The 27411-nt window shown below is 41.7% G+C and overlaps 3 protein-coding genes across 6 annotated transcripts; all 3 read right to left on the bottom strand.

Moving 5' to 3' along the window:
• Positions 1-655: 655 nt before the first annotated feature.
• LOC137786921 (transportin-2-like) lies at positions 656-14348 on the bottom strand. Of its 3 annotated transcripts, XM_068579064.1 has the most exons (25): positions 14255-14348; positions 12637-12736; positions 11747-11822; positions 11396-11545; positions 11088-11194; positions 10151-10284; positions 9735-9816; positions 9431-9553; positions 9046-9164; positions 8492-8552; positions 7174-7345; positions 6721-6873; positions 5618-5843; positions 5355-5526; positions 4461-4547; positions 3976-4083; positions 3721-3879; positions 3159-3246; positions 2863-2961; positions 2497-2592; positions 2322-2397; positions 1634-1733; positions 1371-1445; positions 908-1053; positions 656-802 (listed from the first exon to the last, which is right to left on the bottom strand). In XM_068579064.1, exons 2-24 carry the CDS (start codon positions 12733-12735, stop codon positions 946-948), a joined length of 2670 nt encoding a protein of 889 aa, XP_068435165.1. In that variant the 5' UTR covers position 12736; positions 14255-14348; the 3' UTR covers positions 656-802; positions 908-945. The 3 variants fall into 3 exon arrangements, with proteins under 3 accessions (XP_068435165.1, XP_068435164.1, XP_068435166.1); XM_068579063.1 differs by having other exon boundaries at positions 2322-2592; XM_068579065.1 differs by lacking the exons at positions 11396-11545; positions 11747-11822; positions 12637-12736; positions 14255-14348 and having other exon boundaries at positions 10151-10310; positions 11088-11190.
• A 672-nt stretch (positions 14349-15020) lies between these two features.
• On the bottom strand, positions 15021-23033 carry il12rb2l (interleukin 12 receptor, beta 2a, like). 2 transcript variants are annotated; one of them, XM_068578680.1, is made up of 15 exons: positions 22967-23033; positions 22562-22648; positions 20678-20819; positions 20417-20565; positions 20035-20180; positions 19687-19828; positions 18891-18967; positions 18546-18783; positions 17772-17966; positions 17475-17585; positions 17200-17346; positions 16395-16556; positions 16213-16282; positions 15742-15820; positions 15021-15644 (listed from the first exon to the last, which is right to left on the bottom strand). In XM_068578680.1, exons 2-15 carry the CDS (start codon positions 22620-22622, stop codon positions 15258-15260), a joined length of 2106 nt encoding a protein of 701 aa, XP_068434781.1. In that variant the 5' UTR covers positions 22623-22648; positions 22967-23033; the 3' UTR covers positions 15021-15257. The 2 variants fall into 2 exon arrangements, with proteins under 2 accessions (XP_068434781.1, XP_068434780.1); XM_068578679.1 differs by lacking the exons at positions 22562-22648; positions 22967-23033 and having other exon boundaries at positions 20035-20175; positions 20678-20817.
• A 1299-nt stretch (positions 23034-24332) lies between these two features.
• rln3a (relaxin 3a) lies at positions 24333-25485 on the bottom strand. Its single transcript, XM_068578681.1, has 2 exons — positions 25326-25485; positions 24333-24868 (listed from the first exon to the last, which is right to left on the bottom strand). The coding sequence occupies exons 1-2, from the start codon at positions 25483-25485 to the stop codon at positions 24585-24587; spliced, it is 444 nt and encodes a 147-aa protein (XP_068434782.1). The 3' UTR covers positions 24333-24584.
• Between the last annotated feature and the right edge of the window lie 1926 nt (positions 25486-27411).

Here is a 27411-nt window from a genome sequence, read left to right as displayed (position 1 = left end):
GCGGTGGCAAAACCGCAGAGGACGAACCTACTGCATCTTTTTTTTTTTGTGCCTCAAATAAGAGGGGGAAATAAAAAAAAAAGAGACTTATGATTCGAGAGGAATTCAGAAACTGAGGGAAGAGGAAGGAAATTGTTTCAGCTAAATGTACATGTGAAAAGAGAAAAAGACCCCATGTGTATATGCACACCAAATGGTTTACGCAATCTCGCCATAAAAAGGTGCTAACAATCTGTGCACATTTCCTGCATTGTTACAGAGTAAAAGCATTTCATGTGTTTTTTTTTGTTTAGCCTCTGCCCGTTTAATCATGTCTACATGTGCGAGTCAACGGACTTCGTGCATCGTGGATTTTGGGACTGTGGCACCCTATGCTGGTTCAGATAATTCCTTTTTAATGTACCCACTTGCCACCTCCCCCCCCTCCCACCCACCCACTCCCTCCCAGCCGTCAGCTATCTTAACAGAATAATCAAAATCGAGGACGAGGCGGTCAAAGCCAGCCCCTTTTCTGCCCTCACCTACCTAGGATCCCTGCGATGCGGTTGGCGAAAGTCACTTTAGAGTGTTGGATTTAGTGAGGCGTTTAATCCCAGAGGTATACGTATATCCCCAGTTTACCCTCCCACACCCACCACCCTCCTCCCACCCTCCCTCAGAGAGACACACAGGGCGCGGGGGGGGAAAGGAGGCCATCCGCTGAGTGGAGGGTCACAAAGCCAGTCACATCCCTCCAGCTCTGGTTTCTCCCCACAATCTGGGCAGTGCAATGAGTTCCCCAGTAACCCTCCCCTACATTAACCTGAGGGGGAAGACAAACAAAGAGATTACAATGGCGTAACAGGAGGAAATGTAGAGCTCGTATGACTGGTTTAGAGGAGGACAGTGTGAGCATGGCTGGACATACCTAACAGGTTGGTGTCCTGTGTGGACATGGAGGTTGGGTTAGACGCCGTAGCACGCCGACAGGCGCTCCTTTAACAGAGGGGGGAACTGCTCGGAGAACTGCTGCCAGTTCTCTTCTCCCACCTGGTCCTTGAAGCCATGCAAGATCTTGGAGGAAATAGGAAACCGTTATGGAGGCTGACTAAGCTCTATGATAATGTTCTTTCTAGTTTTATGTTCACACACACACAAAACTCCTCTCCACAAAGACAAGCTCTGCACACACTTCTCAGACTTAAAAAATTATCCACACCAGGAAATCAGATTTCGAATGTCTGATAAGTGATCATCACGGAGTGTGGCGGCGTTGCACGACGTGAAGGAGAATTTTATGAACATGAAACACCTGAAATAAAAAAAGGTACGAGTTGCGCCTGACCAGGTGGAAGCTAGTGACATGATATTCCTTATGATGAAGCACTCACCTTATAAAACATGTCCCTCAGGTCCTCCTTGGGGTTGACCCAGGAGGCCACGGCGTCACAGAAGAAAATGAAGTCCTGGACAGAGAGGGGAGGGGTTACGAGTAAATTCAGAGGTCAGATGAAAAGTCAAGAGGGGTGAATGGTGAGACTCGGGATCAGAAAAGTTAGTTTGGGAACTAAATGTATCACTACTTCTCAATGAGCTGGGTGTTTCATCATTTCCAGAGGGGAATCTCAACCGCTTGTAAAGTCGATCCTCTCACCTGCACCACTCCTGCGGGGTTGACGCCGATCATCACACAGATTCCCCTGAAGGCCGAGTCCTTCTCCTCGTTATCTCGGATATTCCTCAGCGACGTGCACCTGGGAAGAGGCACGACAAAATAATCAGGTGGGTTGCGTATCATCGTATGAACTTCAGTTTCTTTCCGATCACGTCCCCTCATCCCTAAACTGATGAGTGTGTCTGTGGTAAGTGCAAGAGGCTTGCTTTGAAACAAATTAAAAAGATTAAGAATATGTTTTCTTAACAGGCCGAGTCCAGCCACACCACCGACTGCTTTAAAAGCACATCACACAAATCCTACAGAGCCGTGGCAAGTCTGGATCAGAAAATATAGGAACATTAGGTATCATTGTGAGTCAATGAGCTGGGTGTTTCATCATGTCCAGATGCAAGACTGACTCCATGTTGAAGCTGTTCTCAGCCTGTGAGGAATGTCTTACTTTAACGTTCAAAACTTTTAGGTTTTTGAATGGCATCGTTAGCCCTAATGCATAAACTAAATGATCAAAAATAATAATCACACTTCAAACTATTCAATACAGCCAAATAGATACAAAATGGCTCATTTCTGTATAAGAGATATTGTAAAAGATTACATGAACAAATAAAGAATTTGTCTTGTAATAAATATGGTTATATTCATAATATCAGCGTGTTAACCTCACCATGGTCTAATGAACTGCTGGAGTTGTGGGGCGACTTCTTGGGGGCAGACGTAGCCCAGTCTGCCAATCGTAATGGCTGCACAGAGGGAGACAAACAAAAAGCATTCACCGTTAATACGCGGACAGTTTCCCATTTTTGTTCCAACTGTCACTGCGCATTTCCAACTGTGTGTACCTGTGTTCTCCAGCAAAGTCTTGGGTGTGTTGGGTCGATTAATGATCTCTACCAGGTTTGGCAGAACCACGCCCACATACGGCTGCATCTCTGCACCTGAAAAAACATCAACAACACTGTTCAAATACACACAATGACTTGATTACTGCTCAGTGGTCTGCGCACAATAAGTTTCCTGAGATGTAGTTCTCTTGTCTATTACAACAGCCTCAAGATGGCAAACACTCAACTATGCCACAACATGCAGTGTCCAAGATTTGGATCAGAAAATATAGGAACAAAATGTATCATTTTGAGTCAATGAGCTGGGTTTTTCGTCATATCCAGATACTGAGCTCTTGTAAGCGCGACCACCTGCTTTCTCACCCATTTGCATGGCGATCTCTCCAATGGCCCAGGTGGCGTTGTTGCACACAGAGATGAACTCTGGGTTCAGGTTGAGCCCCAGGATGGGCATGAACTCAGCTGCAGGGAGGACATAGACACACAAAAAGGTTACAAACCGAACGACAGCCGACCACTGACACACATGAAAGTCCTTTATAACCTCATTGAAGAGGTCAATGGCTACTACAGCTATTGCACAGTCAGTGCTGGCAGCTCCCGGACAGCCAGAGAGTCGAGGACAGGGGTCAGTCGGTGCTCCGATTACGCCCACTCACCAATGCAGGGCTTCACATGGAGGAAGCACGCCTTGGTTAGATCCCCCAGCAGTGCGAAGGAGCTTTGCCTCACCTCAGGCATAGTGTCCTGCAACACAAGACAGACCCGTTAGTGTTGTCAATACGTCTGGTTCAAAAGAAACAGCACTGTATACTTTCATTTCCTAGGTAGGAAACTATCATCGAGCATCACTGAGCTTTATGTGAATTTAAAAAAAAAAAAAGACGGCTCCCTCAACTTATGAGAGATTGTGAATTCACGTATTGAAAATGTCCCAGTTTTCTGTTCACAAAAAAAAATAATGCTCTCCACAACGGCAAGCCCTGCACACACTTCTCAGACTTAAAAAAAAATTATCCACACCATGAAATCAGATTTCGAATGTCTGATAAGTGATCATCACGGAGTGTGGCGAGTGAGCGTTGCACAGCGTGAAGCGGCATTTTATGAACACGAGTCATCTGAAACGAGGTACGGGTCAGATCGATACGTCTGACCAGGTGGACGTCAGTGACGTGGTATTCCTCCGGGGAAAAAAGATGAAAAGAAAACCCTCTTTACCTGCATGCATTGGAAAAGCAGGGTCATGATGTTGGAGCGGGCCACGAGCTGTTCCACGTGAGAACCCAAGCCCTCGGCCAGGCCGCTCAGCAGATCCAAGGCGACGATCATGAAGTCCTTGTCGGGAGCCTCGTACTGGTCTGGATGCTGGTTGTACATCTGCACACACGGCAGAGAAGTTCTATCGTCTCTGAGAAAAAAAAGGGTCACTGGAGCCGCAGCGCGGGCATTTTGTGTGCGTGTTGGCGTTCTCACCATGGCCTGAGCCAGAGTCTTCTGGACGAGCGTGACGCAGCGCTGGTAGACGGGCTCGCAGTAAGGCAGGAAGCCACTCTGCAGGGCGGTCGCCACCGACGACAGACACTGGAAACAAAGAAGGACGGTTACAGTAACACGTGCCTGAGGTGTGATGCTCAATGAAACACCGTCATCTATGTTTTATGCATGACCGTACTGAATAGTTGCAGCCACTACATTAACATTTTTAAAATTTAGAAAAAACGTTTGAATGCTTTAAAATGAGCTAAATAAACTACCATTGAGCAACAGGCAAATCTGGATCAGAAGATATAGGAACATTGGGTATCATTGTGAGTCAATGAGCTGGGTGTTTCATCATGTCCAGATGAGACGGGCTTTAAAGTCCAACTCCACGTTAAAGATACAGAGTGTTTGACAACTAATTAAAATCCTAATGTTTCGAGTGTCTACTTTTAAAATCACTTAAAACGACGTCTCACCTCTAGCAGTGGGAAGAGATCCTTGTCTTCGTCCTTCAGCTCGTTCCACTTGGCAATGAGGGGGGGCATCAACTTCTCAATGTACTCCTGAGATGGTGTAAACAACAAATGTCAGATTCCTTTCGACCTAATCAAGTGCAAAGATCTTTATATTATACGCTTCTGCTCAGAGAAACTTAAAGTTACCGTTATTTTATATTAGCGCGTTTATTTAGCCGCTGGCTTTCACCAAGTTTTCACCACTTCCAAATAATTAGATCACAATTTACACAACGCTGTCCGACCAGTCAAAAACCTGTTTTCCTCGTTCTCCAACCAGGCCAACCTGTTAGTACTGGCACAAACTAAACACGAGGCTGGACTCCGCCTGGACCAAAACCACACGTTGTGCTTTAAAAGCACATCGCACAAATCCTACACAGAGCCGTGGCAAGTCTGGATCAGAGAATATAGGAACATTAGGTATCATTGTGAGTCAATGAGCTGGGTGTTTCATCATGTCCAGATGCAAGACGGACTCCATGTTGAAGACGTTCTCAGACTCTGAGAACTCTCTTACTTTAACATTCAAAACTTCTATTGAGGTTTTTTGAATGACGTCATCGCGCGTAATCCATACACTAAATCTTTAATGATTAAATAAACATTCTTTTCATGAATATAACTTACAGTAAGGGGAGCTTACTTTTCTGATCAGTGAAAATGTTGCATTAGAAAGACTAAATGCCAAGAAATATGGACTGAAGCAGATTATTAACAGTAATCAGAATTCTGAAGTGGAAAAGATTAAAATAGAGTAAAAACGCACAACAACTATCAACCCTATTCCTATTTATTTTATAAGTGAAAGGGGCATTGGCGTGACCTTGCATGTGATATTTCATAGGCGCTTACGGGCTGATTGAGGTGGTGGCCGACCGAGTCTGCTAGAGTTCCTATGGCATCGTAGAGAATGAGCAGATTCTTGTGCTGGTACTTCCCAAAGGCAAACACCAGCGTGTCCAGGATGAAGCTCAGGTAGGGCACCAGCTCCGTGCACGCCTCCTCCTCCAGGGTGGCAAACGCACTGAGAGGAAAAACCACAGCGGAGGGCAAGTTAATAACGGATTGATTTAAGTTTTGCCAGCTTAGGAAAGATGCACGAAGGGCGTGCTCACCTGCAAGCAGCCTCTTGCACCCTCTTGTTGCCGTCCAGGATGCGCTTCAGAAGCTCCGTCATGAGCGGTTTGAGGTAGGAGTCAGGGGGCTGGGAGACCACCCAATGTGCATAGCGACTCAGGGTCCAGCAGGCAATGGAGCGCACGAGGGCCTTTTTGTCACAAAGACTCTGGATGAGGTGGGGGATCAGCTCTGGCAAGTAAGGTACCATGCCCTGCATGCAGCCTGGAGTATGGAGAGAACAGAATGAGTTAATAAAAAAGGACAATAATCAGATTTCAACAAAGACTTCTTCTGCATTTAGTGATCCAGGACAAACCCCCTGAATACAGAGGAGAGTTTGTAAGTATAGACTGAAGTTATAAACCTATGGCCATGGGAGTTTCCCCATATTGGTAAAACATGTAGTCACTGCATTGTTTACTACTTTTGGTTTAATAGGTTTAACATGTTTTTATTGGATTGTAACTGTTAACATGTTTGAGCTCTCACTACTTCTAGCCACGACCGAGCCATTTCCAGAGACTATATTGCAGTGAAAAACATGGCCATAGTGACAGGAACCCAACTGCTTGTGGTTCAGCTAAACTTCTGGCCAAATGTTAAGACATTGCACATTTAAGGACCACCCATGCGTGTTTGCATGATCATGTGTGGCCAGGCTTTATATTCGGCAATATTTTAAATCAGTAGACTAGCCGGGGTCAGTGAAACATGTAGGGTCACTTTATTATGGCCTCACACCAGTCCAGCTACAATACACATATATAAAACACACATATATAAAGTAGAAACATTTGTTCAGGTTTTGCTAAGCTTATGCACATCTGGATCAGAAAATATAGGAACAAAATGTATCATTGTGAATCAATGAGCTGGGTGTTTCATCATTTCCAGAAGCAAGACAGACTTAAAAGTCCAAGTCGATATTGAAGCACATCCCGTCAATACAACTGCCGCCCAGCCAAATTATGTTAAAAAAAAATAAAAAAAATGAAGACTCGTATCTCATTCAGGTTCTACGAGTCGTCGAGACATTTACAACGAGGACTGAAATGGGGATCTCAGAGAAACCAGTAGTGTGACAAAAAATAAGTCTTACCCTCCGCTATGGCTCCCAGGACCAGGATGCCAGACTCCTTGATGACCCAGTCGGGGTGGAAGAGCAGGCCTTTCAGGAGCGGCAGGAGGTGGGGCAGCAGATCGTCCCGAAACACGTTGGCCAGCACGTCCAGTGCGGCGGCCGAACACTTCCCTGCAGCAAAAAAAAAAAAGGAGGAAGAATTCCTGTCACTTAACCCTTAACCTGCCGGTCTGTTTGTTTCACGGGGGACTTCACAGCAGAAGAGGTTTTACTTTTCTAAAAAAGGTCATTGCTGACCAAACCGTTTCCACTCAAGTGCTTTTAGAGTTATCAAGATGAATGCACAACCTAGAGAAAGAGGCACTTCTACATTTTGTCCCAGGTCTGAAACCATCTCGTTTCCCGTGCGTCTCGCCACCAGAACCCTCCTTTCCCACATGTTCTCCCCAAGCGCATTTCTCCATCACTTACGCAGGTTCCAATCCGACAGCGTGTCGTCGTCGTCGTCGTCATCGTCGTCGTCGTTGTCCTCCGCCTCGTCCTCCGCCCCCTCGTGCTGCAGGGTGACGGTGCGCGACTTGTGGAAACGGGGCTTGATGTCCTGATCGCTGTCGGGTACGGCCTCGTCCTCCTCGACGTCTCCCTGAACGAACGCACCAACTTTTACTTCGGACGCATCACCGCAAATGTGCAAAAAAAGACTTTTCAAGAAAACAGCCCGAGGACCAGTTTTTAAATCATCTTCCTGTTGCATCATCGGCCGCACCGTTGAATGCACGTTTGTGTTTTTTTTAGGGAGGGGATTTTGAGCCAGGATATAGTTATTTATTTTAGTCACAGATACAAAAACTTTTTAGGTCAATGAAACTCACAGTGGGCGTACTCTGAAGAGTGAAAAAGGTTTTGCTGATTGATCGATTGTTTAGACATGTGCTCAGAGAAACTAGACCAAGATACCATTATTTTATATTAGGGCGTTTAATTTGCAACTGGTTTTCACTAAGTGTTCACCACAAATTCACATAAAGCTGTCCGAACAGTCAAAAACCTGTTTGCCTCGTTCTCCAACTAGGCCAACCTGTTATTACTCGGACTAACTAAACGGGCCCAGTCCAGCCTCCGCCTGGACTAAAACACCACCTATTGCTTTAAAAGCATATCGCACAAATCCTACACAGAGCCGCGTGCAAGTCTGGATCAGAGAATATAGGAACATTAGGTATCATTGTGAGTCAATGAGCTGGGTGTTTCATCATGTCCAGATGCAAGACGGACTCCATGTTGAAGATGTTCTCAGCCTTTAACGAATGTCTTATTTTAGCATTCAAAACTTCTATTAGGTTTTTGAATGGCGTTGTTAGCCTTAAGGCATACACTGAATTATGAATTTGAAAGTTAATTCTTATTTTTTATACAAAAAAAACTTCGCATGAATTCAACTCACTGCAGTAAGAGAAGCTGACTTTTCGGTTTACTGAAAATGTTGCAATTAAAAAAAAAGGACTAAATCCCAACAAATATGGTTGGAAGCAGATTAGCGGAAATCAGAATTCTGCAGCGGCAGAAATGAAAATTGGGTAAATTATCCGTTCTGAACAGAATGAATTAGTATGCCAAAAAAAGAAAGTGTGCCACATCAAAACATTGGTATAGAATTACAAATGTTATGAATGAAGCCTCAAACTATTCAATACAAACCAACACTTATATGATCACAATAAAAAAAGTGTTACACAATGGCATATTTCTATATGAAAGATATTGTAAAATATGACAACAAAGAACTCACCTTTAATAGTATGATGTCTATTTCTGAATACTTCATCCCATTTACCAAGATAGGCGTTAGTCTAAATGAAGAGAGGAGAAGGAAACTTGCTCGGTCACAACAGACGCATCAAGCCCATTTGTTTATTCTGTAGAATTGTTTGGAGAAAACTACATCTTCCAAAGTATGAAAACAAACTGGGATATAATATATTGATAGAGGTTCAAGTCAACACTCATGCCATCGAAAACCTTTCCGACAATACAATTTTTTTTTTAGGAGTTTAGATACAGAGCCGTGTCAAATCTGGATCAGAAAATATAGGAACATTAAGTATCATTGTGAGTCAATGAGCTGGGTGTTTCATCATGTCCAGATGAGACGGACTTAAGTTCAACTCCACGTTAAAGATGTACCCGAGTGACGTTTGAGAAATAGATTCCTCATGATTTGTGTCAGTTCAAATATTATTTTTTTTAAAATCAACGAAAATGTGCAAAAAAAAACAAACAATTCACACCAATCCCTGCCATTACATATTCATATTTAAATGAATAAATATAAATGCTACTCACTGCACCAGGTGTCCAGACAGCATCTCCTTACAGACGGGTTGCTCCGCTAAAGTCAGCCAAAACTCGCAGGCCTCCAGGGCCACGTTCTCATCGGGGTCCTGGGTTCTCTGCAGCATGTACTGCAGGAGAAGAGCAAAGCATGCGTTTGAAATTGTGTTTGAAAAAATGCATAGTTTAAGCACAGCCTCTCATCGAGCCGTGGCAAATCTGGATCAGAGAATATAGGAACATTAGGTATCATTGTGAATCAATGAGCTGGGTGTTTCATCATGTCCAGATGAGACGGGCTTAAAAAGTCCACTTTGGTGTGCGTGAAATAAGGACGTGGTCTACTTGCTCTCTAAATACAGGCGGCCAACAGGTGATTGAGATGTCCAACACTTACCTGGATGATGCTGTGCATGTGTGGGATGAGGCGGTCTATGCGGACCTCCAGCAACATGACCAGGGCTCGGCACACGTTCTTTCGAACCTCGGAGTCCTCGTCTGCTGCCAGCGCAAACAAGCTCTAGATGCAGAGAGGAGAAGAATTATTTTTAACAGACGGCTAAAAAAAAATTCATAGAAAGAAAAAAAAAAAAAAGGAAAAAAAAAACAGGGATGAACGCAAAATAAACAATTTGTATAAAAATGAGGGAATGACAACTTTCTCAGGTCTGCCATCGAAACAATAGTACAGTCCAGCTCACCTCTATGAAGGTGTCAATGTGGTCCATTAGGGCCTGGGCTCTGCCAATGATGAACTGGTTCACACAGGCGATAGCATGGGACCTGCAGCAGATAAAACATGTTACAAGTGTCAAACGGATGGATTAGTGTGCCAAAAAGCATAATGTCTAACTATACCGAGAGCAATATCTGGCATTGCCACACCTTGTTTCGTTAAACCGTATTTTTTTGGCAGATTGGCAACACTGAAGCACCAAGAAAGAACATTTATAATGTAATCCTGTTAAGCTAATAATGTAACCCTTCAGTCAAACGTCAGAGTATCTGGATCAGACAGTATGAATAGAAACACCTTCATGGTCAGTCAGATGTTGTTATGCATCACGCCCAGATGATAATGACAAACAATCAGAGGGAGTGTCTTCCTCTCCTGTACCTAATCTTGGGGCTGCAGTGCTTGAAGAACTGGAGGAATTTTGGTATCATAATGTTGAGGGGTCTGTTCAGAGCGTCGCTGTCCAGCAGCTCCGACGAGTCCTCACAGATCTTCTGCAGTGCTCCAAATGAGCCCTGAGACACGGACATACATAGAGAGGCTGTCAAATCAAACGCAAACATACAAGAACACAGAGGAGAGAGTGAGACTGCATGAGAAAATATAGCTGAAGCAAAAAAAAGGTACTGAATGCATTGAACAGTCTTCGTTTTTTATTTCCACAAATGAAAAGCTTTACGGCAATAGATCTTTCTTCTGAGCGAAAAGTATGCGTTTAGACTTTGAAGTGTGAGCTGACTATTTTTAAATAGCTAAATGAAACACTATTGAGCCACAGCCTAGCACAGAGCCGTGGCTAATCTGGATCAGAAAATATAGGAACATTAGGTATCATTGTGAATCAATGAGCTGGGTGTTTCATCATGTCCAGATGAGACGGACTTAAATGTCCGACTTCACGTTAAAGATACACTCTCCCAAGTGACGTTTGAGAAATAATTAGATTCCAAATGTTATGAGTGTCACTTCAAAAATATACACATTAAAAAATCACACTAATCTATGCCATTATATACGAATATTTTAATGAATACATAGAAACGATTTGAACGCCATTTCTTAAAGTGGATCGGCACACTCCCCATGTCAGGATGAATCTACAAACTACGCTAGATTGACATCTTCTTCCCGTTAGCTTTGTTACATCTGCTGCGGTGGGGCACATCTTGTTATGATGTTTGGTGGCTTCACATATTTCCCAGTAGATATAAATACATATCGAATGAACAAAGGTTTAATTGAAAATAAACCGCCGCGAATGAAAAGCCCCTCTTTTCATAGAATAAGAAAACTAGGGCAGAGCAGGGGAAGTGCAAACCTCGCAGATGTTGTAGTCCTCAGAGTTGAGCAAGTTGCAGAGCTGGGGAAGCAGCTCAGGCCATGTTTGGAGCTCTCCCTTGGAGGAAATGGTAGTGATCAGGATGCCTAGAGGAGCGGGAGAGGAAAAACAAACGTCAGAGAGCGATGTGGCGTTCACAGGCCCATGAGCGGTTGCCTTTGCCGCAGCACCGGATCAGACAGTATGAATACGAAAGCCTTCACGGAAACTCAGCTGTTTTTATGTTTTATGCATCATCTCCAGAGGCGCGACAGAAGGAAAGGACTACGAGCGCCCACAGAACTCACCAATGGTGGCACGAATAAGCGGCGAGGGGTCCCCGATGTTGCCGAGACATTCCTGCTTGATGAACTCCGCCACGGTCGGGGGGAAGTTCTGGTAGTGGGCCTTAACATTGTTCTTCAGTATCAGACCGCTCAGAGAGCGGGTCGGCTCATCTGAGGACAAACGGTTGAGAGAAACAGAGCATTTGGAACACGGTTGTTAGGAAATGTTTTTTTTTGGTTTTTTGTTTCAATACAAATGTATCCTGATAGCCAGCACAGCTGCAACAGTCCAACTTTCATTATATGCTCTATATGGTTTATAAAGTTAGAGTCTTTTTAGGCCGGAAGAAAAAAAATCATCTGGCTACTCACCTTCAGTTTTGAGTCGCGTGAGAACAAAGATGAGATAGTTGTTGAAGTCTGGGAATTGGTTGAGTTGTTCAAGTTTCTAGCACAGCAGTTAAGGTCCATTTCTCGTCGAGCTTCCAAATTAAGCAATCGTCCTTTGAACCAAGTAGTGAGTTTTATCACAGTAAATTTGTTTAAATAATGACAGAACACTACACGTAAACACCGATCATTAAACATTTACGGTTGGCTCACCCAAATAGAATTTAGAGATTGAAAAGTGTCCCATCAACAGTGTTTCTCTCTGCAATTGTTCACTTGGTAAGATAATAAAAGTCTGTCCAGGCTTTGCAGCTGACGCAACAGTCGGATATCGTGATTGCTACATGAACGACTGCCCACTCCCCCGCACCACCAATCTGGAGTGTCAAAGTCTTCAGAATGTGGACAGCATTCTAACGTGATAAAATAGCATGAAATTATCATTGTCTCCCTAGAAATACTTCAGGGAGATACTTTTGCATATTACAAATACTTTTGAGTCAGACTTTTAAAAACAGCCCCCGGGTCAGTTTTGAGTCACCTTCACAAATCCTACACAGAGCCGTGTGCAAGTCTGGATCAGAAAATATAGGAACATTAGGTATCATTGTGAATCAATGAGCTGGGTGTTTCATCATGTCCAGATGCAAGACGGACTCCATGTTGAAGACGTTCTCAGCCTGTAGAGACGACTGGGTCTCCCATGGGATGTTCATCCAGTGTCACTTAAATAAGGCTGTGACGAACGTCTTATTTTAACAGTCAAAACTTCTATTGAGCACGAGCATTAAAATCATGCAGATTTTTTTTTAGTGGGACAATAAATGACCACCAGCTTCACAATGAACTCGGACTGCATTGTCGTAGGATACTTGTTGGACTGCTCTCTGCGTGACTGTGTTGGGCGACTGCGAGTCTTTGAGCAGTTGGAGGACCTGCTGAAGCCCCTGCTCATCCGGCTGCCACTCCATCCTGATAGAAACATACAAAAATGTAGTTCACACATTTACATAGTTATTTGCATGTTTTCCAGTGTACTCCCAAAATGTAAACAGATTTACTGTGCAGAACTGTGGCCAAATAGGCGAGACAGTGGTTTCGGAATCAGACAGTATGAATAAAACATCAACGGAAGTCAGGTGTTTTGTATGCATCATCTCCAGAATCCACATGCACAGCTATTTTAAGAAAAGCAAACTATGTACACAGCTCTGCATTAAGCTCCTATCAAAGCAGTTATGCTGCTAACACAGGCTCCCCATGAGCTACTGAAATGAGCGGAAGGGCAGGTAGCCGGTTCAATACCTGGTCGCCCCTGTAGTTTGCATGTCGAAGTGTCCTTGAGCAGGGCACTGCAATTTGAGTGTTCAATGGAATGCACCAAAATTACGCCAGATTGATGTTAAACCTATGCGTTACTTTCACCTAAATTAACCAAATGGTCGGAGAGGAAAACAGGCCATAACGATGGCGGTGCACATGGTGTTGGCCCAAGGCCGCCAGGGGCCCCCACGAGTTAGGTAACGTTCAGGGGTAATTTGAGAGATAAAATAAAGGCTACAGTAGTTGGTCTGAGCACTGGAGTTTCAGCAAGCCAAGCCAACGCCTAAACATTATAATTGGAAATCACCTTGTGGAACAACACAAAACAACGAGGACATTAGAGAACATGACCCGTTAAAATCTCTGTGACCCGGTTGAGCCGCTCCACGTTAATCCGACCCCCACCCCCACTCCACCCGGCCCGCTGCTCCAAGTTCCACAGACACTTTGTGCCCAAATATTTCCCGTCCAAACTCCAAACACCGCGATGTACTACAAGGGGGCCCGAAACTCTAGATCTGGCGGAAGGGTCAGACGCGCTGCGAATAGTGAGAGTGTGAAAAAAGTTGTCACGGATTAAGTTGGCGATGTAACAGGGCCGCCATGTCCGGTCCCTCGCTAACGTGATGCGGCCCGTGTGATTTGCATCGACCACATGCGACTAGACGAGTTATTTTACGTTCATTATGACGTTCGTTGTCGATCTACCTCATCGGCTGGTGACATAGTTTGATATCGCCTCCACACAGATGCATCCCGGGGCTAATAAAGTTGCCCTTCTCGCTCGGGCCTGCTCGACACGCCAACTCCTGGCGGACCACGGCTACAATGTGCCCGGCAGGAAAAGAGGCAAATACCGACATCTACCACTAAAACGCAGCCCTAAACCGACGCATCGCTCTGGAATAAGCACACATCTGAATATTAACTTAATGGATCGCGGTTAACACGTCGTCAACTGTCCGAAACGGGGATCAACTTGATGAACACGTTTCGCCGCTAAGCCGTTAGTCTGACGCTCCTAGCAAGGCGAAGCTAACGCTATATAACGGACACTTGCCTGATATTCGCGTAATCAGAACAACGTTGACCCGCTGATCGGTGTACACTGTGTTTGAATAGTGTGTTTTTGGTCGAAGTAAACACGTGTGTGAAAACTATACGTACAATATTGAATTGAAAGTTGCGTTATCGTGCTGGGCCGCTCTCCACCCGTCGCTTCGCAGCGGTTCCTCTTGTTCAAATGAGCACGCCGATTGAAATTGACCTGTGGTGGCTCCCGTCGAGTACGCTTTTTGTGGATCACGCGAGATTACGGAAACACTGTTGCTTTTTTAAATTTTTTAAATATTTGTCTTTCTCTCGGTCTCTTCACATTATTAATGGTTCATTATTAAGCATATAATAAGAATGGTACGGATTAAATTACGTTTTCCAAAATAAACCAAAACATTGTCAATGTGGAAGAACCTGTATATCGCCTTCTCCAACTACATGTTGCATATCCAGAGTTGTTTTCCCCATTTATCCAAAGATGGACTTTATGGTTTCCTCTGCAGATCAGCCATTGCTAAATATTTTGTAAACAAGCTTGGTAATACTTTTTGATGTCAATTCAAACCAGAAGAGATTATTTAGTTTCAAATGTCTTCTAATTATTAACTACATGGTGTAAATGGTGTTTTGGGGCTTCATATGTTTTATTATTAGAATACGCTAATATTATTATGGCTGTGGAATGACTGTTTTATAAACTGTGCTGTACATACTCTATCATATTCCACCAGAATGACTGTGTTGTCACTAAAGCGAACTGAATAAAAAAGTCTGACCCTTATAAAAATATTTTTTTTATACATAAGAGATGCAAAAAATGTACATTCACTTCTCAAAATATATAGTTGAACATACATTTACGTTTTTACATAGGTAATCACTGAAATAGGAAAAGTAAGAAAAAAATGTAGGGAACACGATGCGGTAAAAAAACCCATTATTCTCTCCAATAACCTGAGTCGCCCCTCCTGGTCCTGCAGAGAGGATATAGCAGCCTGACCAGAGAGTCGTTGTCGTAAATAACATTTCCACATTGAACGTTTTCTGCACATTTAAAGGAAATATAAAAACAAAACCCATTTGAGAATAACATCCATGAGCCAACAGAGAAACATCAAACTTCCAGTACTTCCAAAGCGGTGGGCATGAAGTGCTTTTCGTAACCCGACACCAACTGGTCTTCCTCTGATGAGCTCCAACAATCTTCCCTGTTGTCCTCTTCTCTGTCCTTCTCTTCATCGGAGTCAACCATTTTGCTGTACTTCTCTCTTTCGTGTCTTTGGCCTGTCTCTTCTGCGACAGCTTCCTGCCTCGAATCATCTTGGCAGTTCATCTGTGAGCCCTCGTCTCCGACCACTAGCCTAGTTATCGTGAGAGGGTCGGAGGTTTTCTCCAGGGAGGACCTCAAAGGCCACGGCTGGGTTTCCACAACCTCCAACAGTGAGATCTTGGGATCTGGCTCATAGATGGGAATGCAGATCCAAGCAAGGGAGTCATTCACCTATACAGAGAGATCACACAGAAAGAAAAAAAACTTGAATAAATTAGTGAGCATGCAGAAGACAACGAGGTGCCGTTATTTAAATCTAGTCTCTCACCTGGTGCTTCATGTTTAGGAAAATAAGGCTGTTGCGGGCGTCCGGCACTTTGTAAGAGAACCACGCAGCATGGGAAGCACTGGACGACACATATGAGTTAATAACAAACAAGCTGAAGACACCCTCAATTAAAATGAAAAGAAAATGTGTACATTGATGTATGCTTCAATGTTCATGTTATCATGTTATGAGACAATAAGCATGGAGGGAATTTGAACTAAATCTCCTTTTTATCATTACGCTGTGCACCGTTTTAGCACCACAGCACTAAAAAAAGTTATTTTTTGCTTGTTAAAGTATTTCAAGTGTTTTTAGATTTGTTGTAGAATGTAAAACACAATTGTGCAAAAATCAAAGTATTTACCAACAAAAAGGAAAACAAACGTGAGGTAGCAAAGTTATGAAACACTTAGTGACATAGGAAGAGAGCTTCAGAAATATAAGATAAGTGGTTTAAACTGATTCTCTCACCAGTATGAAACAAAAACAACGCACGCCACGACCAGCAAACTGACTCCAAGCACAATCGCTATTAAGCGCCCTGAAACATAGAGAAATGAGACGAGAGAGATAAACTTAATAAATTATTCCAAATATTGTAAAAAATGTCAAATCACGTTCAACAAGGAAACAATGAAGATGTGATGTCATACCATAAGTTTCATGGTCCTTGGTTTTGAACTTGGCCCTTTTATTTTCACCAGGCCCGACTGCAGTCACAGCTCTAATCTGCACCTCGTACTCATGTCCAGGACTGAGATGCAGCAGCTGGAAGGTCTCATTGTCCCGCTGTGGTAATACACTCACATTGTACACTAGGAGAGACACAATGTGTGGAGGGAGCTTCAATAACCAGAGAACAGCTGATAGAGACAAACCAAATTAGGTGTTTTATTACTTTAGTTTGCCTGTTACTACTTTTCTTGCTCGCTGCTGTGTGAGGCTGCACTTAAGCAGGAGTGCTTACAGGTAAAGGCTAATGTCAACATTTTATAGGATGTAAATAAATTAAGGAATTAATAGATAGCACAAAGCTGTTTTGCTGCTGATCATCTTTAGACTGCTTTAAAGTACCAGTTAAACTGTTGTGACAATGTGCAGATTCTACAATGTTGTTGATGCTGTCTACAATATTTTTACATTTTTATCTTATCACGATATTGTTTAAAAAAAACATATATTGTCTAAAAAACACAGTACCAATTCTAACATGCTGACGTTCAAGCAGGTTAACATTAGTTTTGCATGCTGACATTTTCTCATCATCATTACAAGCCACAGCACAGCTGAGGCTGATGGGAATGTCAATACCAAAGCAGAGGTCACGCTGAGGGCACCACGCGTGTCTGTCCCAAATGTGATGGCAATCCATCATACAGTTATTTGCAAAAATCACTCGGCTTTCACATGTTTCCAAAATTATTTACTACAACTGTGTAAAATATTGTTGCTGTGTACCGTTTTGTCTGTCTGCTCCGCTCTCTACGACTATTTGGTAGTACAGGATCACCCCACTCTGCTGGTGGAGGGGAATAGATTCCCATAACAGCGTCACATGAGTGGACTCGATGGAAAACACCTTAAATGATGGCACACTGGAGGGGACTGAAAAGGGACAGAGAAAAGCACATGATGGTTACAAGTTTATTCCATTTAATATAAGGAGATGTTTGCCAGGGGAGATAAAACAAATATGTTGAAAAGAAAGCTAAAAACAATGCATTAACACATACTTCCTTGAACTGAATATCCAATAGCTGATGAGAGGTGATGGACTATACCGCTGTTTGAGACAGTAAACAGTGACACTTGGTACGGTGTGTATCTTCTGAATCTATATGGACCTGTAGGTGGAGACACACACCAGATTAAACAGACACTTTGAAAACAGTCAGCACACACCCATCCTCAAATTAAGACACATTTTCACTGAAGATTTGCTCTTGAAGTTGAACATATATGAAAACAGATGATCAGATCAGAAATATATAAGAGACGTTGTTGTATGAACGTATCCAATTGAAACAGACCGTCAAAGATTCCTGTTGTTGCGCTTTTTTTCACTCTGATCCAATCAAATCCTTGCCCTGGAGGACTTCCTGCTTGTTTGTATTGCACCACATATTCCTTCAGGCGGTCAGAGAGCGGGGAGGGCAGATCCCAGGACACGGTGAGCTTCTCTTCATTCATCACCAGGCGAATAGCTTGCTTGTTTTTTTCTTTACCTAAACAAGAGACAAATGTTTTCTGAGTTCTCATTCACCGCAAGAATAAAGAGAAATACAAGTCGAGGAACTTAGGAATTAGATCATAAATATATATAATTATTCTAGAGCAGTCACTTTAAAATAGGGACCATTATTTGAACTATAACTTCATAATCAATCATTTGATGGGGAAATTGTACATTTAGGGCATATTGATGGCCATAACATCAGCCTTATTCATTTAGTCCATTTGCCAATTTTTGTTTTAAGGAAAGATTATCTGCTGAGATATTTAAATTGTAGATGAGTTGATTTTATTTTTATTAACTTGCCTTAAAAAAAAGTTAATTATTATTTTTCCAAACTGCTGAGGTGATGAGGCAGATTATCTACAGCGTTTGACTGATTGTGCAGGTCTCAGTGACAGGTGTACTCTCGACTACCTCCAATTCTTACTTGTGGCTCTAAAAGGCTTAAATAACATTTATTAAAAAGGTACATAGACAGTTGGGATCTACTTCAAGCCTCAGGGTGTTTTGTGAATACGACCAAAAGCTTTCTTTACTCACTACTTGTACTTTCAATGGTGGTTGATACCTGGTATTGGAATCGTGAGAAAAGAACGCACTGTGGCACCACGACTGTTGTAGGCAGACACGCTGACTGAGGCTACATCCTTCAGAGGGGAAGTGAAGTGGCATTGCATCTCTTTACAGGCCAGACGGCCCTTCGGCTCAGCTGGTGACAGAGTCACCAACCCCGAGGTGTTGTTATTGTAAAACAGGCTGACTTTGTATCCCACAATGAGACCATGAGCCTGATATATAGGAAGTTTCTGGATGGGACGAAGAGAAGGAAGAGGTTAGCGAGCCTGCATAGCGTAAGACTCCGGTTCGTCATATCAGTGAGAGAATAACAGTTGTGGGTAATCTGTGGACCTACCTTCCAGGTCACAACACAGTCAGAGCTTTTCTGGGATATCCCACAATCCCTCCATACATCCAGCTCTCCATCTGGGGCTAAAGAAGGGTGGAACAAATTAGCAAGGAGAGAAAAACAGCGTTAATGGGCAAATTAACTAATTAATTTAAAAAAAAGACCCAGTGCAGGTGTGTGGCTCATCATTTCAGCAGATAAACACTTATATATTTAATGGGGGAGACAATAATGTTGGGATGAACTGGACTCTTTCCTTTTGTGTTATCTTTACATAAATACTGTCACCACACTGTTCATATTGAAACGGTAAATATCTATAAGATAAAGCTAGTGGCAGGCTAGCTTAATATAACTAAATCCACCTATCAGCACCTCTATAGCTCGCTAATCAACACGTAGTCTACATCGTTATTTTACGAGGGGTTTATGTGCAGAAATATTAACTTCTCTCTTCTGGTTTCCTAGGAACAGGTGGTGCACATAAGCCCCTCTTTGTAAAATGCCAAACTGTCTTCTCTAAACAAACAAGACGTAACATGTTAATAAGTGAGCTCCGGAGGAGCTTCATATTTAGCAGACTGATATAAAAATGGTTAGCATCTTCTCATCTATCCCTAAGCAAGAACTCAAGTGAGCGTATTTCCCAAAATGTCAAACTATTCCTTAGATGTTCTTCAACTGAACAGTAAAGAAAAAAAACGGCACAAAACAAACAACAGAAACTTTAGACGTTTTGAGACCTTCTCCAAGTTCTTTGCCAATGCTGAACTTGGAGACCACGTCCCAAATGAGGACTCACCCGTCTCTGTGCTTCGTATACTGTGGATTGCACTCCAGTCACTCTTCAAGCCCGAGTAGCAGGAACAGCGGACCCGAAAGTCATGTACTGTGCCGGGTTGAAGACTGTCGACTGAATAGCTGCCTTGGACTACATCAGTGTCCTGTGTAGAATGGTGGGGGAACAAGCATGTATTCAGTTGACAAGATCAATGATGAACTTATGGTATACTCGGCTATGATAGATTCTCTTTTTTTTCAGTACAAAAATACATTTACCACTTTCTTCTCAACATATTTCATTACACAGCGTGGACCACGCTGAGGGGAAGAAAAGAAAAATAGTGGAAGACAAAACCAGATCAGATACCTCAAGCCAGACTTTGTCCCCCATGATCCGATATTGGATGTCACAAAGTCCCAAAGAGAGCTGCAGCTTGTCACAGGTGGAATTCAAGAAAATCTCTACAGACTCCTGATGGCTGACTAACGACAGTTTCGGAGGGAGCGGCTGGACTAGAAACAGAGACGGAGACACAAAAGCATTCAAAAATAAACTATCACTAAAATCCAAATAAATAATTTGAAGATAAATTACAAGAATCTCAAGAGTCAGTTTTAACGTTTTTTCCAATAAAACTTTCTAGTGATTTTGGTTGTTATCAATTGCGACTAATTATATCATTACTGTAGTCATTGTCAATAGTGGTGAGGTCTCTATTCATGAATGAGAATGTGCAGGGCTGACTCACTAATATCATTTGTTTGAAACAAAGCATCCGGAGATTTGGCAGAACCATTCTGGTTCTTAGCCTGGACCCAAACACGAAGCTCCCCATGGTGGAAGTGTTTTCGATTGATAATCACATCGAAACTGCTCCCATTGATCACATGCTCGTTCCTGAAAGACAGGAGGGATACAATTAATTCAGGAGGCTTCTCCCAAAGTTATCGGACTATTAAACTTTAAAGTTGTCAGATGACATTGAAGGAATAGCTTTGGTCGTGCTTACTCGCTAATTGCTGGCTCCCAGTGCAGGCTGTACTGCGTCTCAGCCTCCGGCATTGGATCCCAGCTACAATGTATATCTGCACAATCGTTTTCCTCACCACATGGAATAAGGCACGTAGGAAGAGGTGGAGAAGCAGGAGGAGCTTGAGGAACACAGATAAGGCAAGGTATGAAATCAAAAGTGATTCTGTTTTTATTGTACTATAAGAAACAAGAAGAAAAACTGTTTCAACTCAAACTAAATATCACGAAGGTAGGATTTCTGGCAGAGCTTTTAAATTAGGCTGCATTAGGTTTAACCGAATAAACTGACAATGTAGTATTGCAAACCATGTAACTGAAACACCATATTCAATTCAAACACATTTGTTTAGCAACATGATACAAAATCTGGTCACAAAACAACAAATAGAGCAGCGAATATGTACAAACAGAAACATCCATACGTACACACATGCACAGGAATATACTTTTAGAAAAACAAACAAGAGTACTTTAAAAAATATGATGTGTTCATTTAGGAAAATGCTCAGGTAAAAAGTAAGGTCTTTAGTTGGGTTTTAAAATAAAAAAATGTGTTTGTTTTACTCCACTTGACAAGTAGCACGAAGAGCTCTTTAAATGTCTTGTGCTGTCCTAAAAAATAGGGTCAGTACCACAGAATAAAATAACCAGTCCAAAGTGCAGACTCACAAGGTACCAACCCACCTTGACACACTTCCAGGATATTGTGAGTCACAAAAAGTACTACTAGTATTGATTTACTGTCAGTTTGGGCAGTACAATTCTACTACAATTTGTACTAATGATTACCGGTATGAGTGTTTTAGTCGTATAGATTTAAATGTAACAATAGCAATGCAGATAATCTCTGAACGAAAACTGAGAAAGCATCGCATAGTAAAGTGATCTTTCTCACAGGAAAAACACTTCAAGAGTTATGTTCATACATTTGTGTATCCGCCCACACCCGCAAACACTCACACCTTTTTCTTCTTTTGTTCGTCACAAGACTGTCACCGTTACCCATTTCTCAAAAACACTTTTAGTGGTGATTAATTCAAAGCCTGCACACAGCACGTTGCAAGGAAGCGCCCGGCTTTAACGTTAACAGGATATGGGTCCAAATTCACCCTTTCCTTGTCACCACTTCCTCTTCAATACAGACAGTTATACAGCAATACAACATCATGAAGGATCATACTACAAATCAGAAAGACTTAAGAGTATCTGATCTGCATAGAACTCTTAATAAAAAACATGCTCTGCTTGCACAACACGTGCTGCACATAAAACAAAGGCCATGAAACATCTACTGCCATATTTGTGGGAGGAGACAAAGTGTCATCTAGACCTTTTACTTGAATAGTGGTATCAAAGCTTGCATAAAGTTCAGAATCAGAATCAGAACCATTTATTTGGTAGGTATGTTATACATATAGAGAATTTGTCTCGGTGGGTGGTGCATACATTAGACCAACAACAACCAACAACAATTAACAGACCGCAATAGAAACTAAAAATGTACAATAGAATATCAAATAGAAATAAAGTGCACAGACAAACAGATAACAGTACTGTAGGCAAGTGTACTGTAAGTGTGTGTTAAAGTGTAATATATGTCACCCATGATATTGCACTGCATTGTTATAGCTGGTTGAAATTGAGCTTTGTCCATGATTACCCACCCTCGGGTAAGTTTCTTTGTTTTCATGTCTTACAAGCATATATTTTGTCATATTTGGATGTACAATACTTCACCCGAATGCAAGGTAGTAAAAGTATACAAAGCAGAAAAAAAAGAAGGCACATACACATGAAGATAAGAGGTATTAAACGTACACAGGATTTAGGTAACATGTGCACAAGCACATGATCATCTTACCTGAAGTGTAACCGTTTGGCACGATGACCAGCAAGATGGACAGAAGCCACCCTGTGGCCATTACATCTGGACTCGGTCCTCTAGTGCCTGAGGGGGACAAAACACTTGGGGTGTGTATATATACATATACACCCACTCGTACTGTATGTACACGCAGAACCATTCTGCCGTATTCAGCTGTACATTAATAGCCTCAACGTCACGTGACACACACATTCTCGTTTGATGTACTCAAATGTGAATGAGCTAATTCAGATGTAGTCATAGAGCTCGTTACTAAATTGCGTTGAAGCACAGTCGTAACGGTGAAATAGAGTTAGCGGAATAAGTTCGTCTCTGAATTAATTCGTCTCGCAAAACCGCGAGCTGTTCTTCCATGAGGGCAAAACTATCCTCTTTATTTACCTCCTCGTGGCACACACCGGACAGGCTGTCGCGCATTCTTCCGCGAAGTGAAACAAGGTTTACAAGAGTTATGTGAAGGAAAAAATACAAAGCTTGTTTTGAAGTTCGAGTCAGTTCAGCTTTCTCGGGTAGCCCCGCCCATTTCTGGAATTACCGGTAACTGGAGACGCGCGCGCACAAAACCGCTCGCACACTTCTGAGCCCCATCTTCCTGTACAGTCCAGACTCAAGTCAGTCTACTTCCTGCTGTGTGTGTGTGTGTGTGTGTGTGTGTGTGTGTGTGTGTGTGTCTGTGTGTGTGTGTGTGTGTGTCTGTGTGTGTGTGTGATGCAGGTGTAACAACATAATAACAACTTTAGTAGCCTACTACTGTAGTCCATTGAAATTCAGAGGAATATATTGTTGTTTCTATTCAACAGCAGACAGTATACTTTTCACCTTAAGGTTTTACATAAAAATATATTACATTACATTTAGCTGATGTTTTTATCCAAAGCAACTTACAATACGTGCATTTAACCATGAGTTCAAGTTCACAACAACTACAATTAATTATTTCAAGAAAGTTAAACTACAAAGTGCTATAAGAAAGTCATTTTAGTGCTACTTTATTTATTCAAGGTATAGTCAAAAAAGATGATTTTTTCTAGTTTACGGCGAAAGATTGTAGATACTTTCTGCTGTCCTGATGTCAATGGGGAGCTCATACCACAATTGACACAATATATATATATATATATATATATATATATATATATATATATATATATATATATATATATGTATATATATATATATATATATGTATATATATATATATATATATATATATATATATATATATATATATATAGATAGATAGATAGATAGATATAGATATAGATAGATAGATAGATAGATAGATAGATAGATAGATAGATAGATAGATAGATAGATAGATAGTGCTTTTTAATGTATAATAACTGTACTTTTACTTAAATGAAGGATCTGGATCTAATAATTCTTCCATTACCAAAAATGTCTCAAAGAGTATTTTTGTGGAAGTATGTGGCTGCATCAAATGCAAAATATTGCACTTCATTTTTCATGTGAAGTGAGACTATTTTAAATCTTGATTATTGAAGTAAGACACAATTTCAACAATACTTAAAAAGGCAATGATATGGTTCTTTTAACACATTTTTTTATTATGGATCTCACCTTTTAACCCAATTAGCACTCTGTGTGATACAAAACAAGAGCAAAATTTCCACAATCTACCTCTAATTAACGATCAAGATTACATATAAATGACTTGTTTTGCGACAAAATTAGGTTTTTTTTCTCTTGGATTCTCAGACGCAACTGGTAATGAGAAATTGTGAAATGCAATGTGTTGTGATACTGTGAGAAAGACAAAACAGCTTGGTTCAAGACTGGAAAATTGAGGGTGTTTATTACAAAGCCAAGAAGGCTGAACACATGGCAGCCATTTCCATACAACTCATAGATACTAAAAACAAAACAATCCAAACAGTTTAACTGAAGACACAAGAGAGAAAAGGTGTGCGTGTATTTGTGTGTCTGTTCGTGTACTTGTCTACCGCTGTGTTCACTGAGGTAGCGTACAGGCGGACTCTCAGCAGAGGGAGCTGATCTCGATCTTGCTGCAGCCCCACTTACAGCAGGCATTGGACAGGCCGATCACCACGTCCCGGCCTTTGCGGTCAGCGTTGCGTAGGGCTTCCAGGATCTCCTCATTGATGAAAGAACGGGCCGGCCTGCTAAAGACTCCCTCATGGTCGTCCCTGGCTGTGAAGCTCTGGTCTCTGTTCCTCTGGAGGAAACTCTCCACCGCAGGACTGTGACTCAAACCCTCCGAGGACTCCTCCTGACGGGAGCTGAAGGGGTCCTCAGAAACATCTGCAGCAATAAAATGGGTAATGAAGAATGATTTAATACTTTTTGAGTTGCACACACACATTAAATAATAGTAAACGTTTTTCAGGGGTCATTATACATTCATTATACATCTAATGGCAATCTAAATGAGAATTATAGCTCTCTGATTCCCATCATATTATCAACTGTCAATGTTGATGAAGCCAACTGACAAACAAAACAGTGAAATCAGAAGTATTTTTACTGTCTGCACTTCACTGATGTTGGCAAAGCCACATGCTTTTCTGAGCAGAGAATGGTCAAGACAGAAACTTCATCATGGACATATGACTAATTCAAAAAACAAACAGCAAAAAAAATCTGAAATTGGATAAAGAAAGTTGATGTCATGCAATAAATGGCCGCGTTTCCGTCCCCAGATGAAAGCCTAACAGTGATGAGGCGTTTGGTGAGGATGCAGCAGCCCTTAGCCTCTCACCTGAGCTCCTCAGAGAACGTTTCCATCGTGAGCCTCCGCAGGTGAAGATGACCGCCCGGATAAACTCTCGGCCACATAGCTTCACCCCGTAAGTTGGGTTGTCCATGGGCTGAACCCCGGCCACCAGCAGACACACAGCCAGCACCACAGCTTTCCACATAGTGCCCCGAAGAAATAGAACAAAACAGAAGTGGTTGAAATGAGTATTTGCTTTGAGCGCCACTTGGCTTTTTGTCTCCCTGTTTGCAAGAGCTATGACTCTACAGCTGACCCAGGTGTGGTTTATAAACGGGTTTGGAGCCCCGCATACTGCGCACGCAGGCCGTCTCCGGAAGAAGAACAGATATGAAAGAGAGATTAAAGTCAGAGACCTTTATGGAGACAAAAAGAGGACCAAAGGTGGCATAATTAATGAATATGTCAGATGATTTAATTGGGTTTCAGCATGAGAAGCATTAATGTCCCTCAATAATATGACCTCACCACTTACATTTAATACAAATAATGTAATTATACCGAGAAATTACAACTCTGTCTCCGTATATGTTTCTCAAAGGGCATGGTATTCGTCGATATATAATTTTTCTTTGTTGTATTGATACAATTGATTGTTTTGTGAGATGCATGGATATATAAATTAGTCAATCAAGTCAAAGCCAGTAAGAATTTCCAATCATTTATCACATTTGCAATATAAATCTTCACCTATAGGTATACATAGACCAACATTATAAGTCCAAGGGTAGCGGTGCATTGTAAAGGTAATTTATTTCATTAAATAAGAAAAAGAAACACACGCTGATCTGACATTACCTGAACACATGGAATCAATAATTCAGGCTTAAATGTGCATGTTGCCATGAATTCCCTGATGAGATTTAACGTTTGCTGACCCCTCTAAGGAATATATTCCGATATCACAATTATTTACATCTGTTTTAACATGTTTAATCCACACAAGACCCTGCATAACTTCAGTATGTATAATTTAAATTTTCTCCTGAAAATTGTCATCTCTTTGCCAAAAGGTGAACTGGGAGGACTGAGACAGGACCAGTGACATTTCCAAAGGCAGATAACATAGAAGTCTTATTATGAGTCAGACAAAAATAAAACACATTTTTATCTGTGTAGCCACATAGTCAAAGGTCGCTCGTTTAGGAAATTACAATGAGGACGATGAATTTGTAATTAATGTGACGATAACAAGCAAACAAAATGGCATTTTAGGAGGGTGTCCACCCTGACATTCATTAACACAGGTTTCACAGAAGTGACCTGTAGAGGTCATGGCAGCAATATGAAAACATAAAAGCCCATGCCTTTTGAAAAAGAAATATTTGGTGTATTAACAATTTTCACTTTAAAAAATTGCATATAATATGGGCATATGGTATAATTTCATTTAAAGGGGTCGTTTTGAGTTATTTTATTATATTTTAGGATCAAGTATATTTGTAGAATAATTCTGCAGCGTCAAAGATTTGATCATGGTTCGGCTCGTAACCACTTGTGTTTAAACATTTAGATATTACTGAGACTTAATCTAATCTCTAACTGCAGAGGTTTAACAGTAAAATACACTTTCACTTTCACAAGTTTAGCAATCGTCTAGTTATAAAACATTGCATGTCTATGATGGATAGGCATGTCCCACAAATGGGCGTGGATGACTTTGTAGTAGAAATCAGAGCCGTTTAATGAGAGTCACGTCGAGTCACGTCGCCTCCAAAACGTACACGGACCCAATGGGCCTTTTTTTTTTTTTTTTTTTACAGCTATGCCTGTCATTGAGCTTCTCAATAGTACCCAGAAGTTAAAGTAACATATATACATAGTAACAGCAAACTGCACCGTTTATGGTGGACCTTTAAAAGGAAAAACATTTAAAGAAAGATATTGCATATCTTACACACAACTCATTATAATAAACATGTGCATTATTGCACATTAGTGATTTTTTCACCTTTAAATTAATTTGTCTACTTACTGAGACAAAGCAGCCAGAAAGACAGGAGGAATGATTCATACCGGTTGTATGTGTTATTCATTATCGATTATTATCATTTAGAAACTTCACTCAGAA

The sequence above is a fragment of the Clinocottus analis genome, unplaced genomic scaffold (genome assembly GCF_023055335.1).
Source record: "Clinocottus analis isolate CAN_PGR_092001 unplaced genomic scaffold, fCliAna1.0.p SCAF_16, whole genome shotgun sequence".
In the NCBI taxonomy this organism is placed as follows: domain Eukaryota; kingdom Metazoa; phylum Chordata; class Actinopteri; order Perciformes; family Cottidae; genus Clinocottus; species Clinocottus analis.
Note: the sequence above shows the minus strand (reverse complement) of the source record. Positions and strands in the feature narration are given on the sequence as shown.